This window comes from Schistocerca piceifrons, chromosome 4 (genome assembly GCF_021461385.2).
Source record: "Schistocerca piceifrons isolate TAMUIC-IGC-003096 chromosome 4, iqSchPice1.1, whole genome shotgun sequence".
NCBI lineage: Eukaryota > Metazoa > Arthropoda > Insecta > Orthoptera > Acrididae > Schistocerca > Schistocerca piceifrons.
In genome coordinates, this window is record NC_060141.1 from 264,127,608 (window position 1) to 264,140,428 (window position 12,821).

The following is a 12,821-nucleotide window of genomic DNA, read 5'->3' on the forward strand; positions in this document are numbered from 1 at the left end:
GCGGAAAGACACTCTTGGTGGAGTGGGGAGGATTTCATGAAGGATGGATCTCATTTCAGGGCAGGATTTGAGGAAGTCGTATCCCTGCTGGAGAGCCACATTCAGAATCTGATCCAGTCCCAGAAAGTATCCTGTCACAAGTGGGGCACTTTCGTGGTTCTTCTGTGGGAGGTTCTGGGTTTGAGAGGATGAGGAAGTGGCTCTGGTTATTTGCTTCTGTACCAGGTCGGGAGGGTAGTTGCGGGATGCGAAAGCTGTTGTCAGGTTGTTGGTGTAATGCTTCAGGGATTCCGGACTGGAGCAGATTCGTTTGCCACGAAGACCTAGGCTGTAGGGAAGGGACCGTTTGATGTGGAATGGGTGGCAGCTGTCGTAATGGAGGTACTGTTGCTTGTTGGTGGGTTTGATGTGGACGGACGTGTGAAGCTGGCCATTGGACAAGTGGAGGTCAACATCACGGAAAGTGGCATGGGATTTGGAGTAGGACCAGGTGAATCTGATGGAACCAAAGGAGTTGAGGTTGGAGAGGAAATTCTGGAGTTCTTCTTCACTGTGAGTCCAGATCATGAAGATGTCATCAATAAATCTGTACCAAACTTTGGGTTGGCAGGCCTGGGTAACCAAGAAGGCTTCCTCTAAGCGACCCATGAATAGGTTGGCGTACGAAGGGGCCATCCTGGTACCCATGGCTGTTCCCTTTAATTGTTGGTAAGCCTGGCCTTCAAAAGTGAAGAAGTTGTGGGTCAGGATGAAGCTGGCTAAGGTAATGAGGAAAGAGGTTTTAGGTAGGGTGGCAGGTGATTGGCGTGAAAGGAAGTGCTCCATCGCAGCGAGGCCCTGGACGTGCGGGATATTTGTGTATAAAGAAGTGGCATCAATGGTTACAAGGATGGTTTCTGGGGGTAACGGCTTGGGTAAGGATTCCAGAGTTATAATAGAGGGAAACATTCCACATAGGAAAAATATATCTAAAAACAAAGATGATGTGACTTACCAAATGAAAGTGCTGGCAGGTCGACAGACACACAAACAAACACAAACATACACACAAAATTCAAGCTTTCGCAACAAACTGTTGCCTCATCAGGAAAGAGGGAAGGAGAGGGAAAGACGAAAGGACGTGGGTTTTAAGGGAGAGGGTAAGAAGTCATTCCAATCCCGGGAGCGGAAAGACTTACCTTAGGGGAAAAAAAGGACGGGTATACACTCGCACACACACACATATCCATCCACACATATACAGACATATATATATAATAGAGGGAAACATTCCACGTGGGAAAAATATATTTAAAAACAAAGTGCTGGCAGGTCGATAGACACACAAACAAACACACAAAATTCAAGCTCTCGCAACAAACGGTTGCTTCATCAGGAAAGAGGGAAGGAGAGGGAAAGACGAAAGGATGTGGGTTTTAAGGGAGAGGGTAAGGAGTCATTCCAATCCCGCTTACCTTAGGGGGAAAAAAGGACAGGTATACACTCGCGCACACACACACATACACCGACACAAGCAGACATTTGTAAAGGCAAAGAGTTTGGGCAGAGATCTCTGATAGTAAGGTTTTCGGTGTGGTTTTTGGGATGAAAATTTTCTTGGAGTACCAGTACTGTGTTATTTCATGTTTGGTTCTTTATTATGGCATAATGCCATACGTGCTAGAAGATGAAAACATGCACTTGAAAACTAAGTCAACAGTTGAAACTAGTCAACAGTGTGGAACACTTCGTTTCAAATATATTGACTGCCTCAGCAGAAAAGAATAATAGAAGAAAATTTCTTTAGCAAACTGACAAAAATAACTTCATTGTTCTGAAAAGCAATTAATGCTTGACTTTCAGAAAGATGGAAATGAAATAAAATCTGAAACTAATAACATATATTAACCTTCCGTAACTATGTGAGTGTATTTTAATTCACGCAATAGCTTCTGGCCACAGAAATCCATTTTGTTTTCATTTGACATGAGAGCAGTAAATGAAGAGGAAACAGCAAAATCGCTAAACGTAAACATGGGTCACGTGGAGACTACCCACTTCCCCACTGTAACTCAGACTACTCTGCACATCAGCCACGGATCACGGATCAATGATATTTCCGAACCGGCGCAATACTAGATAATGCGCATGCCTGATTCTGGCAGCTTGGGCGCGCCAGTAAATTTTTTCCCGGTAGCATCTAGCTGCTTGCTGCAACTGCTACATTTCTGTAGCCAGAAGCGGGAGAAGGTACTACTAAACTGTGCATGCACATGATCCAGCTTGTAACTGCTAAAACAAATTTAATGTAAACAGTTGTGATGTCATGCTCATCAGAGACAATTTGTTATTACAAAGCATTGCTTAGTCTTCCTAAAGCCTTTGACACATTTTGCTGTTGGCAGACACTTGTATGCACACTGTGTTTTGTTGTTGTGTATGGTGCACTTCCTTTGAAATTTAAGTTTTATTTTTGTTTCTTTTCTCTCGTTCATGTTTTATTGCTGCAGTATTGTTCTGCAGTAGCAGGATACAGAAATATCCTTTGTTAGAATATCGGTTCTTACAAGTCAAAATTACAAAAATGTAACTGAAAACAAAAACAATGAAAAATTCCTAGAATTCTAAAAAATTCCCAGTTTTCTCCCGGATGAAAAAAATTCCCCGAGTTTTTCACGGATCTCCCAGGTCGTATACACCCTGAAATAATATCTTTGAGCAAAGTAGGCTTATATTATGTCTTCACACGAATATCTTTGTAACAAGCAACAACTGTACAGCACATGCTGGATGCTGGCAAAGTTTCGTTACTTTGCGTATATACATACATATTCCGTAAAAGTGAGTGATGTATTACCAACTGCCATTGCAATGGAAGCAGATATATGGATACCGAAACAAAGCTGTCCATACTGTCGCAATAAGTACAATATTCAAATTTGGATCCAAATTCGTGCACAAACAATACTCATGGTGATGCATTAAAGCATGTTCCATCTTCTTGTCAGAGCATATGCATTATGCTTTGAAATAGCTATGTAACCTCTCATGCACCATCTGAAGCAGAGCCTGAAAATGTTTGAAAACTGATTCATGGAATAAATAACTGTTTCAAAAAAAGTGACTGGTCGTAGTTTTCTGTTTTTATATCAGATATTCAGGGAACAGGACACACCATGTAGTCAGGCTAAGCTTTTACATATAATGTTGATCTTTTTCGCGTGCGTAACACTTTAAGATACACCACATTAATGTGCAGTAAAATGTTCAATAATGACATAAATGTCCAATCGTCTAGGTTCGAAATTCTTTAACAAAGGCTTGTCATCAAAGAGTTGAATTTTAACCATGAGTCAAATGCTCTGTGATCTTGCGTAAAAGGAAATTTTCTTTGAAAGTAACACTTTTCAAACCGCAATTCGTAATATTTTCCCACAGCCTGTTAGAAATAAGTTTGTTTCAGCAGCTGCGAGAGAGCGCCAGATAAGAGCCGTCACCGTGCTTGCGCAGCTAAGACGATGTAGGAAGCCCTTATGTTCGTATGTGTAAAACATCAAAATAGCTTACTTTATGTCATAAAAGAAACATCAGAGGATACTCCAAGAGCATTGGAATTTCGTGAACCATACTAAAATGCATAATTCAGCTTAAAGTGCACATTTGTATGCCCATGTTCCCAATGAAGTAGGCCTCGATCTGATATTAAGGTTTTCATTGTGGCTTTTGGGATGTAAATTTTGCTTGGAGTATCAGTACTGTATTATCACATGTTTGGTTCTTTATTGTGGCATAATGCCTAATGTACTAGAAGATGAAAACCTGCACTTTAAATGTAGCAAACAGTTGGAACTAGCCAATAGTGCAGAAATAAAAACACTTCATTTCAAATAAATTAATATAAATAATATAAATTAATATAAATATTAATAAAAGCCAAATTTCTTTAGCAAAATGACAAAAATAAATTCATTGTCCTTCAAGGCGATTAATGCTTGACTGTCAGAAAGGTGCAAGTAAGATAAACTCTGAAACTAACAACATATTTTAGCCTTCCGTAATTATGTCAATGTATTTAATTCACCTGATAGCTCCCGGTCACAGAAATCCATTGCCCTCCAGCCATTCGACGTGAGAGCAGTACACAAAGAGGAAACAGCAAAATCACTAAATGCAAACACGGGTCACGTGGAGACTACCCACCTCCCCACTATAACTCAGACTGCTCTGTGCATCGGCCCCAAATCTACAATATTTCCGAACTGTGGCAATACTAGATAGTGATTGCCCCCCCCCCCCCACCCACCCACCCACCCACCCACCCACCCACCCACCACCACCACCACCACCACCACAAGTATTTGAGATAGGACGTAAAAATAAAAAAAAGACTTTACAAAAATATGTTGATTTTGTAGCTCACACCTTTCCGAGGAGACTGATACATAAAAATGTTCAAGGAAATGTGACATGTTGTTTGGTCTTAAGTGTGCCAAGGTGCAGTGTCACACCTCTTCACACATTATTCTTCTACTGTAAATCACTGTGTGGAACTCAAATGTATATATTTTGTAATGGATGCCATCAAACTATATTGAGGACAGAGGAAATTAAAATGTCCTGTTGTGCCCCTCTTGTTCTATCAGCCGGTCTGACATCCTCCCCCCCCCCCCCCTCCTTTTAAAAAACCGTCATAATTAACACTGGATGGGATTATTTATAGGATACATAAAACCAGTAAAGACAAGAAACAAGCAAGACAATCCACATTTCTTCAATCAGGTCCTAGCATTTTTTTCTCTCTAATCTTGCTACAGCGTTACATGGCATGCTTTTTTCCTGTGAAAAAATTTATTACCTCTTCAAAGTTCGTCAAACCATTTGCTAAATGAAAAATCTAAATGATGTTGTCTAATACCGAAAAAGCCATTAATACAAATAGTATCCAAGACTGGTGTGGTTTGTTGATCTGATTAAATTGTTTTATCACTGTCTACTAGATAAAACAAAATAAGCCTTTCTAATATTGCAGCAATTGTAACACACACAAAAAAGCGAGTCTGTTTCGGCAATAACGGTCATTTTTGTAACACGACAGAATACAATTCACTAATACCAATATCAAATGCCTATTTGGCTTACTACAAGCGAAAAGCTTTATGTTATGAAGGAGTTTTACATTTCATATTCTACGGTTAACCTTGCCCAGACTGCCAGAACCACCGGTTTAGTTACCCACCTTTATTCTTCGCTAAGCCATTATTACTTATTCGTACAACGCATTTCCATGCTATTCCCAGAATAGAATTTAGCAGCTGCTAACTGCGGACTGTACAACTGGCCTTTAACAGTGTAGCAAAAATTTTTCATCAAAATTTCATTTTCTTGGATACACTTACTTTATTACCTGTTATTTCTGTTAGTCGTTTATTTCCACTCTGGTAGTCTCAATCTATGGATTTCACTAATAATTATAACAATGCAGATCATTCGCAATACTATTAGAGGCATTTTTTATAAAAAGAACTCTGTAGATCTGAATTTATAGAGATGTCTTAAAAAACAAAAAAGACTACTTATTTCCCATTTTTCTGGCTCAAGCTCATTTCTTGCTCACCAGAACTTTTGATATTGCCTTCCCTAGAGAGTATTAAACATCTGTAGAACACAATAAGAGATGTCAGATTTGAGTAACAGCTGAATATGGGCCCATTTTCAATGCACTTCCACCTTGCCATTGTTTTTAGGGTCTTATATGGTCACACTGCAAAACCAAATATAGTTTTCAAGTGGTTTACGACAGGGTCCTTCTCATAAAAATAGTTTGAAAGAGTTTGCAGGTGATTTTTTTCTTTGTAAAAGTGGCCCAAAAATTACCATTTTTTAGAAACACTGTCAACTTTTTCCTCAAATTGTAAACTACTGGAAAGCAATAGGAGAATGAAATTTTACGAGACCCTGCATTGGTAAGTTATGATGTGCAAGGTTTCACGTTTATCCTGCAGTTACTTCTAGAGATATAAAAAACTAACTTTTGCATTTTTTTGAGCACCTATTTTTTCAGCTTACTTTGCTTCTATTAACTGTATTAAAATTGCTCTAGAAATCACTTTTTATTATTTCTCATAAGAGGGTGCAAAGAGTTGTACAAGATGGAATATCACCCCCCCCCCCCCCCCAAAGAAAATACCGCCACTGCACTGCTGACAGCTGTGCTATGGAGTCAAACAAATGACTATATCTCTGGAAGTGTGGAATTAGTGATTGTGAAACATTACCAATTTTTACTGGGATCATGTCTGAAAGTTCACACAAAATTTCACCAAAATCCATGATGGTCATAGGGGACTTTTTCCAAAATTAGACGACTTGGCATGGAAAAGACCAATTTTAAGCATAAAATTATCCATGAATCATGGTTGCAACGGTGAAACCTGGGAGAAAATGGTGTTACTTTGGTTCATTTTGTCACACAGTACATGAAATACCCTGACACTTGTCAACAAATGTGTACAACAAGCTGTTCTATCTCTGCCCCATAGAGCAGAGGCTGTCACAGATAGCCTGCCAGCAGGTGCAGGTGAGCAGGCTATTTGCATTGCATCACATTCACCCCTCATTCTGGTGTGAATGAGAACCATTTATCAACCTTTGCCTGTGTGCACTTAGCCGAGACATACAATCGTGTATGCTGATCATGTGACTGCATCAGTGTCAGCTGTTTGCCCATGCCTATCCATCTCTGTCCACAGGCAGGTACGTGAGGTGCAGCTGGCTGTATACCAATATTTTGGGCAGCCCTATTATGAAAATGGAAACACAAAACTGATTGTCAACATACCTCTTGCATGTCATGGTAGCACAGATGAAAGAATACCAGCACATCATTCATAGACTTCTTCAGCTTAGCTGCACGATTAGGTTTCATGTAGCAATCTTTTACACTGCCACTGACTTTCCTGTAACACATGTTTTACAATTTTTACTTATTTTGTGTGGAAGTAAACTTAGTTATACAAACACTCTAACAGAAATAATACTAAAATAAGATTTGGACAACTGAAAAATAGTTACTATTACGTAAAATAAACAGACAAGAATAAGAGCACTAATCGGATGGAAAAGATTGGGTACTTTAGATTGAATGAACACACAGCAGACAAGGTAGCAAATACTTAGTTTGTGTAACACATTGTTCAACATTTGGAGTAAACAGCATACCAAGAAAAGTGCAAAGAGATTAACAGCGTATGAACCAGCTGGTTGCACATAGTAACTTAGAGGATCCACATGAATGCATAATGAAGGAACCAGCTAGTATTCAATCACAAGCTTGGAATAAAAAATTCCTGGAGAATTTCAGGTATGAGGAGGAAGATGGTATCAAAAAGCAACACAAAATTCCACGAATTTTCATGAAATTTCTGAAATCCCCTGAGAGTTCTCTGATTTTTTCAGGTAAATTTTAATTCCCTGAGAATTCCAGGTTCTCACTAATGCACACACTGATTCATGAGCAAGGCTTTGTCTATAATTTCTAAATACTTCAAGCTCTATTTGGTGGGGTAGCTGATAGGAGTAACTCATTTGAATGAAGATATCACACCAATCATATCCACTTCCAAACTGTCTCTACTGCGCAAACGCAGTTTTGTGATTGTTGAGATCATTGTGACACCTTTGTTGAACCATATTTAGTGTGTTTCAGCATATGGTCACTTGGAGCACTAGTTGACACTGTCATTCACATTGTGTTGCTGAAATGTTATTAGTTTGCAAATAGCACCAGCTATGTATTTTATTCATGCTGAGCAAAATCTGTTTCGAGAATTTATTCTCGTTGTCAAGTGCAGTATTTACATATGAATTTTTTCTGATGTTACACAAACAAACAATGTTAGTTATAGTTTGCATGTGTGTGTGGTTTTCTACATAACTGATGAGGCACAGTACTGGATAACGTCAAAAAGACGACTACAGTGCAGGAGACGCAGAATAACACATATTCAAACACCATACGAAATACATATTTGCACTTGACAACGAGGAAAAATTCTCAAATGTGTCGTAAAGCATAAAAAAATACATAACTAGTGCAGTATTTCATTATTTAAATAATGAATGACAGCTGCAGGCTTTCAAGAACATTGATTACGACATACGAAATTGAGCCAAACGTTCCTACGTCCCACACAGTTATCAGTTCCAGTTACATCAGTGGTTTTTATTAAATAATAAACCTTCATTAGATAATAAGCAAGTCTCTGACAAGTCTTTTGATGCCTGTTATGTACAGTCAGACATAAAAGCTGACCGCCGGCCGGCCGCCACAGAGACTAAGTCCAAGCCGAACTTTTACGGTGGACAATAAAACAGACCGCCTCTGACAACACTTAGTCTGGCCGTCTGCACAATATGGCAATGCTGTAAGATGCTGAAGTGTCAGGAGGAAGTGTTGTGTACTTACAAGATATTGTGGGGTTGTGTTAGCCCATGGTGTAGTGGTAATTGTGCATTCTAACCTTATAGTCATGTGTTCGCGTCCAACTGTATCACTCTTTCATTTTAACCACATTTCGGCCCTCCTCTAAAGTTATGAGTCTGATTGAACATCGAAGATAATTCGCTTCACATTCTACCCACCAGTAATAACAAATGCTTTCAGAAACAATTCTGCAGCACAGCTCGTGGTTGCGTCGCGATCAGTGCACCTTATGCTCGAGCATTTCGTCGCAATGCAGTGGCCACCCTCCATCTACAAGGTGTCACCCACTACCTGAAATTGGGTGCCACCCAGGTGAACACGGCACTACGCTGTCAGTGTATGTATCAACTGTCATTTTCGAATTTGAAGTTCTAGTTATCGTCTTCCAGTTAAGCATTGGATTTTGCATACTTGAAAATCATGAACTACAGTTAAACATTGTAAAATTGGGTTGTAAGTGGGAAAAAAGTGTAACATCTGCAACACAGTATTTACTTCTGGTATAACAGAGGGGTCAATGCACAGGAGGTAGCTTGAAAGATCTGAACCGTGAGTGGAGCGAATGCTTTAGGGAAATATACGCCACAAAAAGATATTCTCGTTTCAAAGAAGATCTATCTAGCATGAATGCTTTTCCACATTAAGAAAGTCTCAACTACTGATGTAAGCAATGGCTTACCATTTAACCATCATGCAACATTTGCATTCAACAGGCAAGGTTCAGAAGTCTGGTGTAGGAGTCCTGCATGCTCTAATTTGAAACAACAAAAACCAATGGAGTGATATTAATGCAGTTTTGCTTGAACATCATCAGGTCGCTCATTGAGCATTCCTATGCAATACTATTACCGGTGACTCGTTATGAAGCCTTTATTGTTAACTTCCTAACAAGAAATGAAAGGCTGAGTGCCCCCCCCCCCCCCAAAAAAAGAGTAGTGTGAACATAATATTTTAAATGAGATAGCTCCAAAAGTGTGTTTTGCACTACAAATTCTTCCCCAAAGGTGTGTCTATCACAGCTGGAATTTGTTGCCAACAATTGAGACACCTTTCGGTCACAGTGTAAGAAAATCGACCGACATAGCTACATCAAGTGTGCTAATGCATGATAACACACACTGATGATTTGTGAAACAAAACTATCCAGGAGATTTGATAGGGAAGTCATCTCTCAGGCAAACGTCGTTCTGATCGTGTACTCGTAAAATTTTACCTTTCCCATTCTTGATCGATCAACCATCAAGGCAATTCATTTCTAGATGAAAATGCTCTTCAAACTACACTGGTTTAATGACATTTTGCTGCAGCGTTGTCTTATGATACCCTTATTGAGTTTCTATCTGCCTGTTTGTAGCTGTGGTACAAAAGAATTAAAAATATGGCTTTCACCAAGTCTCAAAAGGGGAACAAAAGCAGCTTGCAACGGGTAGGCAAGCATGTTACCTTGGAGCTGCTTTTTTCCTAAAGTGGGTAGACATCATTTGGAGTTTGAATGTGTGACGAATGTCAATCAGATGTGTGCCGTTGGTTTTAGTGTTTTGGTGTGTAGAATGATTTTTCTATAGGTTTTTTCTGTCACAAAACTGAGCTTTGAAGTCTCACATTAGCATTTTCACATTCTTCTTGGTGAATTTTGCTCATGGTTTTTTCGAGTATGTTCCAGAACTTTTCGACATTTTTGGAGTTTTTCTTATTTTCAATGTTGGTGGGGGCATGTGCATTGACGAGAGTATATTTTTTATTAGTGCTCTGAATACGCATAGTCATAAGTCAATTGCTGATGGGTGTGATTTCTTTGACGGAGTTGATGAAGGATCTCTATACGAGAAATGCCACGCCAAAGGTTGGTGCGCCTTTTTGTTACCTTTTATTGTGTTTTGCTCTTGAAGATGCTACAGTTTCCGTAATGCAAGGTTTCATTATCAGTTATGTTTCTTGAAGAGCAAAGGATGAAAATATTTTGTCTGTTGAATTCTTATGTGAGATTATTTGGTTTTCCTGTTTGGATGAATGTATTGATATTTAGCATTCCAATGAATGTTTTCTGGTTGTAGGGAAGTTTACCAGAGATCTCTGATATTCTCTGCCGTGCTAGCCTGGAATCTCTAGAATACGAAAGTTCAGTTCCTGTCTGTCGCCGGTACGGATCTTTCTGTGAGCAAGTGGTTGTATATAACTGCTAAATATGGCGCTATTTTATCAGCATACTCTGAGAGAAACCTGACTGGTATACAATCTGGACCGGAGGCCTTGCCTTTATTAAGTGATTTAAGCTGCTTCATTACATCAAGGATATCTACTTCTATGTTTCTCATCTTGGCAGTTGTTCTCGATTGGAATTCAAGAATATTTACTTTGTCTTCTTTGCTGAAGGAGTTTCGGAAAAACGTGTTTAATAACTCTGCTTTAGTGGCACTGTCATCAGTGACTTCATTGTTATCGCGCAGTGAAGGTATTGATTGCGTCTTGCCACTGGTGTGCTTTATGTATAACGAGAATCCCTTTGGGTTTTCTGCCAGATTTCAAGACAGAATTTCGTTGCGGAAATTATTAAAAGCATCTCGCATTGAAGTACGCACTATATTTTGAATTTCTGCAAAACTTTGCCAGTCTTGGGGATTTTGCGTTCTTTTAAATTTGGCATGCTTGTTTTGTTGCTTCTGCAACAATGATCTGACCCATTTTGTGTACCATGGGGAATCAGTACCATCACTTATCAATTTATGTGGTATATATCTCTCAACTGCTGTCGATACTATCTCTTTGAAAACATTCCACAACTTTTCTACACTTACGTTATCAGATCGGAAGGAGTGAAGACTGTCTCTTAAAAAGGTGTTAAGAGCATTTTTATCAGCTTTTTTTTAAATAGATATACTTTGCATTTCTTTTTGACGTTCGTAGGTGTTACGGTATTCAGCCTAGCAGCAACTGCCTTGTGGTCGCTAATCTCTATATTCGTCACAATACTCACTATTTGTCCAGGATTATTTGTTGCTAAAAGGTCAAGTATGCTTTCGCAACCATTTACGCTTCAAGTGGGCTTATGAACTAATTGTTCAAAATAATTTTATGAGAAAGCATACAGTACAAGCCAGGGCTGCATATCGAGGGTAGATTAAAGTCACCACCAACTATGAGTGGGGTACCTATTTGAAATGGGACTCAAGTTTTCTTTGAACTGTTCAGCAATAGTTTAATCTGATTGTCAAGTATAACCTCTACCCATACTATTTCACAGGAACTATCTACTTCAATTTCACTACAAGGCAAACTACTTCTGACAGCAATAAATACTCCACCACCAATTGTATTTAATCTATCCTTTCTGAACACTGTTAGGTTATTAGAAAAAATTTCTGCTGAGCTTATTTCCAGCTTTAGCCAGCTTTCTGTACCTATAACTATTTGAGCTTTATTGCTTTCTATTAGGGCTTGGAGCTCTGGTTCTTTCCCAACACAGCTACGACAATTTACAACTACAACACCAATCATTTCTACAACTAACTTACTGTGTTTTACCCGCCCCCTTTTAGACAGACACCCTTTCTGTGGTCCCGAGGCTCTCTAAAACACACCACCCAGTCCCTTCCACACAGCCCCCACTACCACCTGTGTAGCCACTTCCCGTACGTAGTGGACTCCTGATTTATTAAGCAGAACCCAAAAACTCTCCACTCAAAGGCACAAGTCAAGGAATCTGCAGCCTACACAGTCACAGAATTGCCTGAGCCTCTGATTCAGACCCTCCACTTGGCTCTGCACCAAAGGACCACAGTCAGTTCTACCGACGATGCTGCAGATGGAGATATCCACCTCAATCTCGGGAGCAAGACTGGTAGTCTCTACAATGTCCACTAGCCGCCCAAAATCAGAGAGAATCTCCTCCGATCCATTGCGACATACATGACTGGTACCAACATGAGTCACAACCTGCTGTTGGTTGCACCCTGTACTCCTCATGGCATCTGGAAGCAGCCTTTCCACATCCAGAATGACACCCCCCCCCCCACCCACCCCCCACCCAGTATGCACACTGGCTTTCTTCCCCTCCTTGGCAGCCATGTTCCTAAGGGGGACCATTACATGCCTAATGCTGGAGCTCCCTACAACCAGCAAACCCACCCTCTGTGAACGCCCAGACCTTGCGGGCCGCAAAGTTTCCTCTGGAACAGGGTGGACGTCTGCATCTGGCTCAGAGACATTGTCAGCCACAGATAACAATCGAAAACTGTTCGTCAAACGAAATTGGGGATGCCTAATATCGGCCGCTCGGAAAGGGGGCTGCCTGCCAGACTTTGGAATGATCTCCCACTCGACCATGGGTGAGGGGTCAACCTCAGTGCAGGCAGTACCAGGG

At 40.0% G+C, this 12,821-nt stretch overlaps 1 protein-coding gene across 1 annotated transcript in view; it reads right to left on the reverse strand.

Moving 5' to 3' along the window:
* Nucleotides 1-12,821, reverse strand: part of LOC124796263 — a 374,071-nt gene that overhangs the window by 120,239 nt on the left and 241,011 nt on the right. The window contains exon 5 of the mRNA XM_047260374.1: nucleotides 6,818-6,935. Coding sequence (XP_047116330.1) covers nucleotides 6,818-6,935 — 118 coding nt within the window. The remainder of the gene's footprint in view (nucleotides 1-6,817; nucleotides 6,936-12,821) is intronic.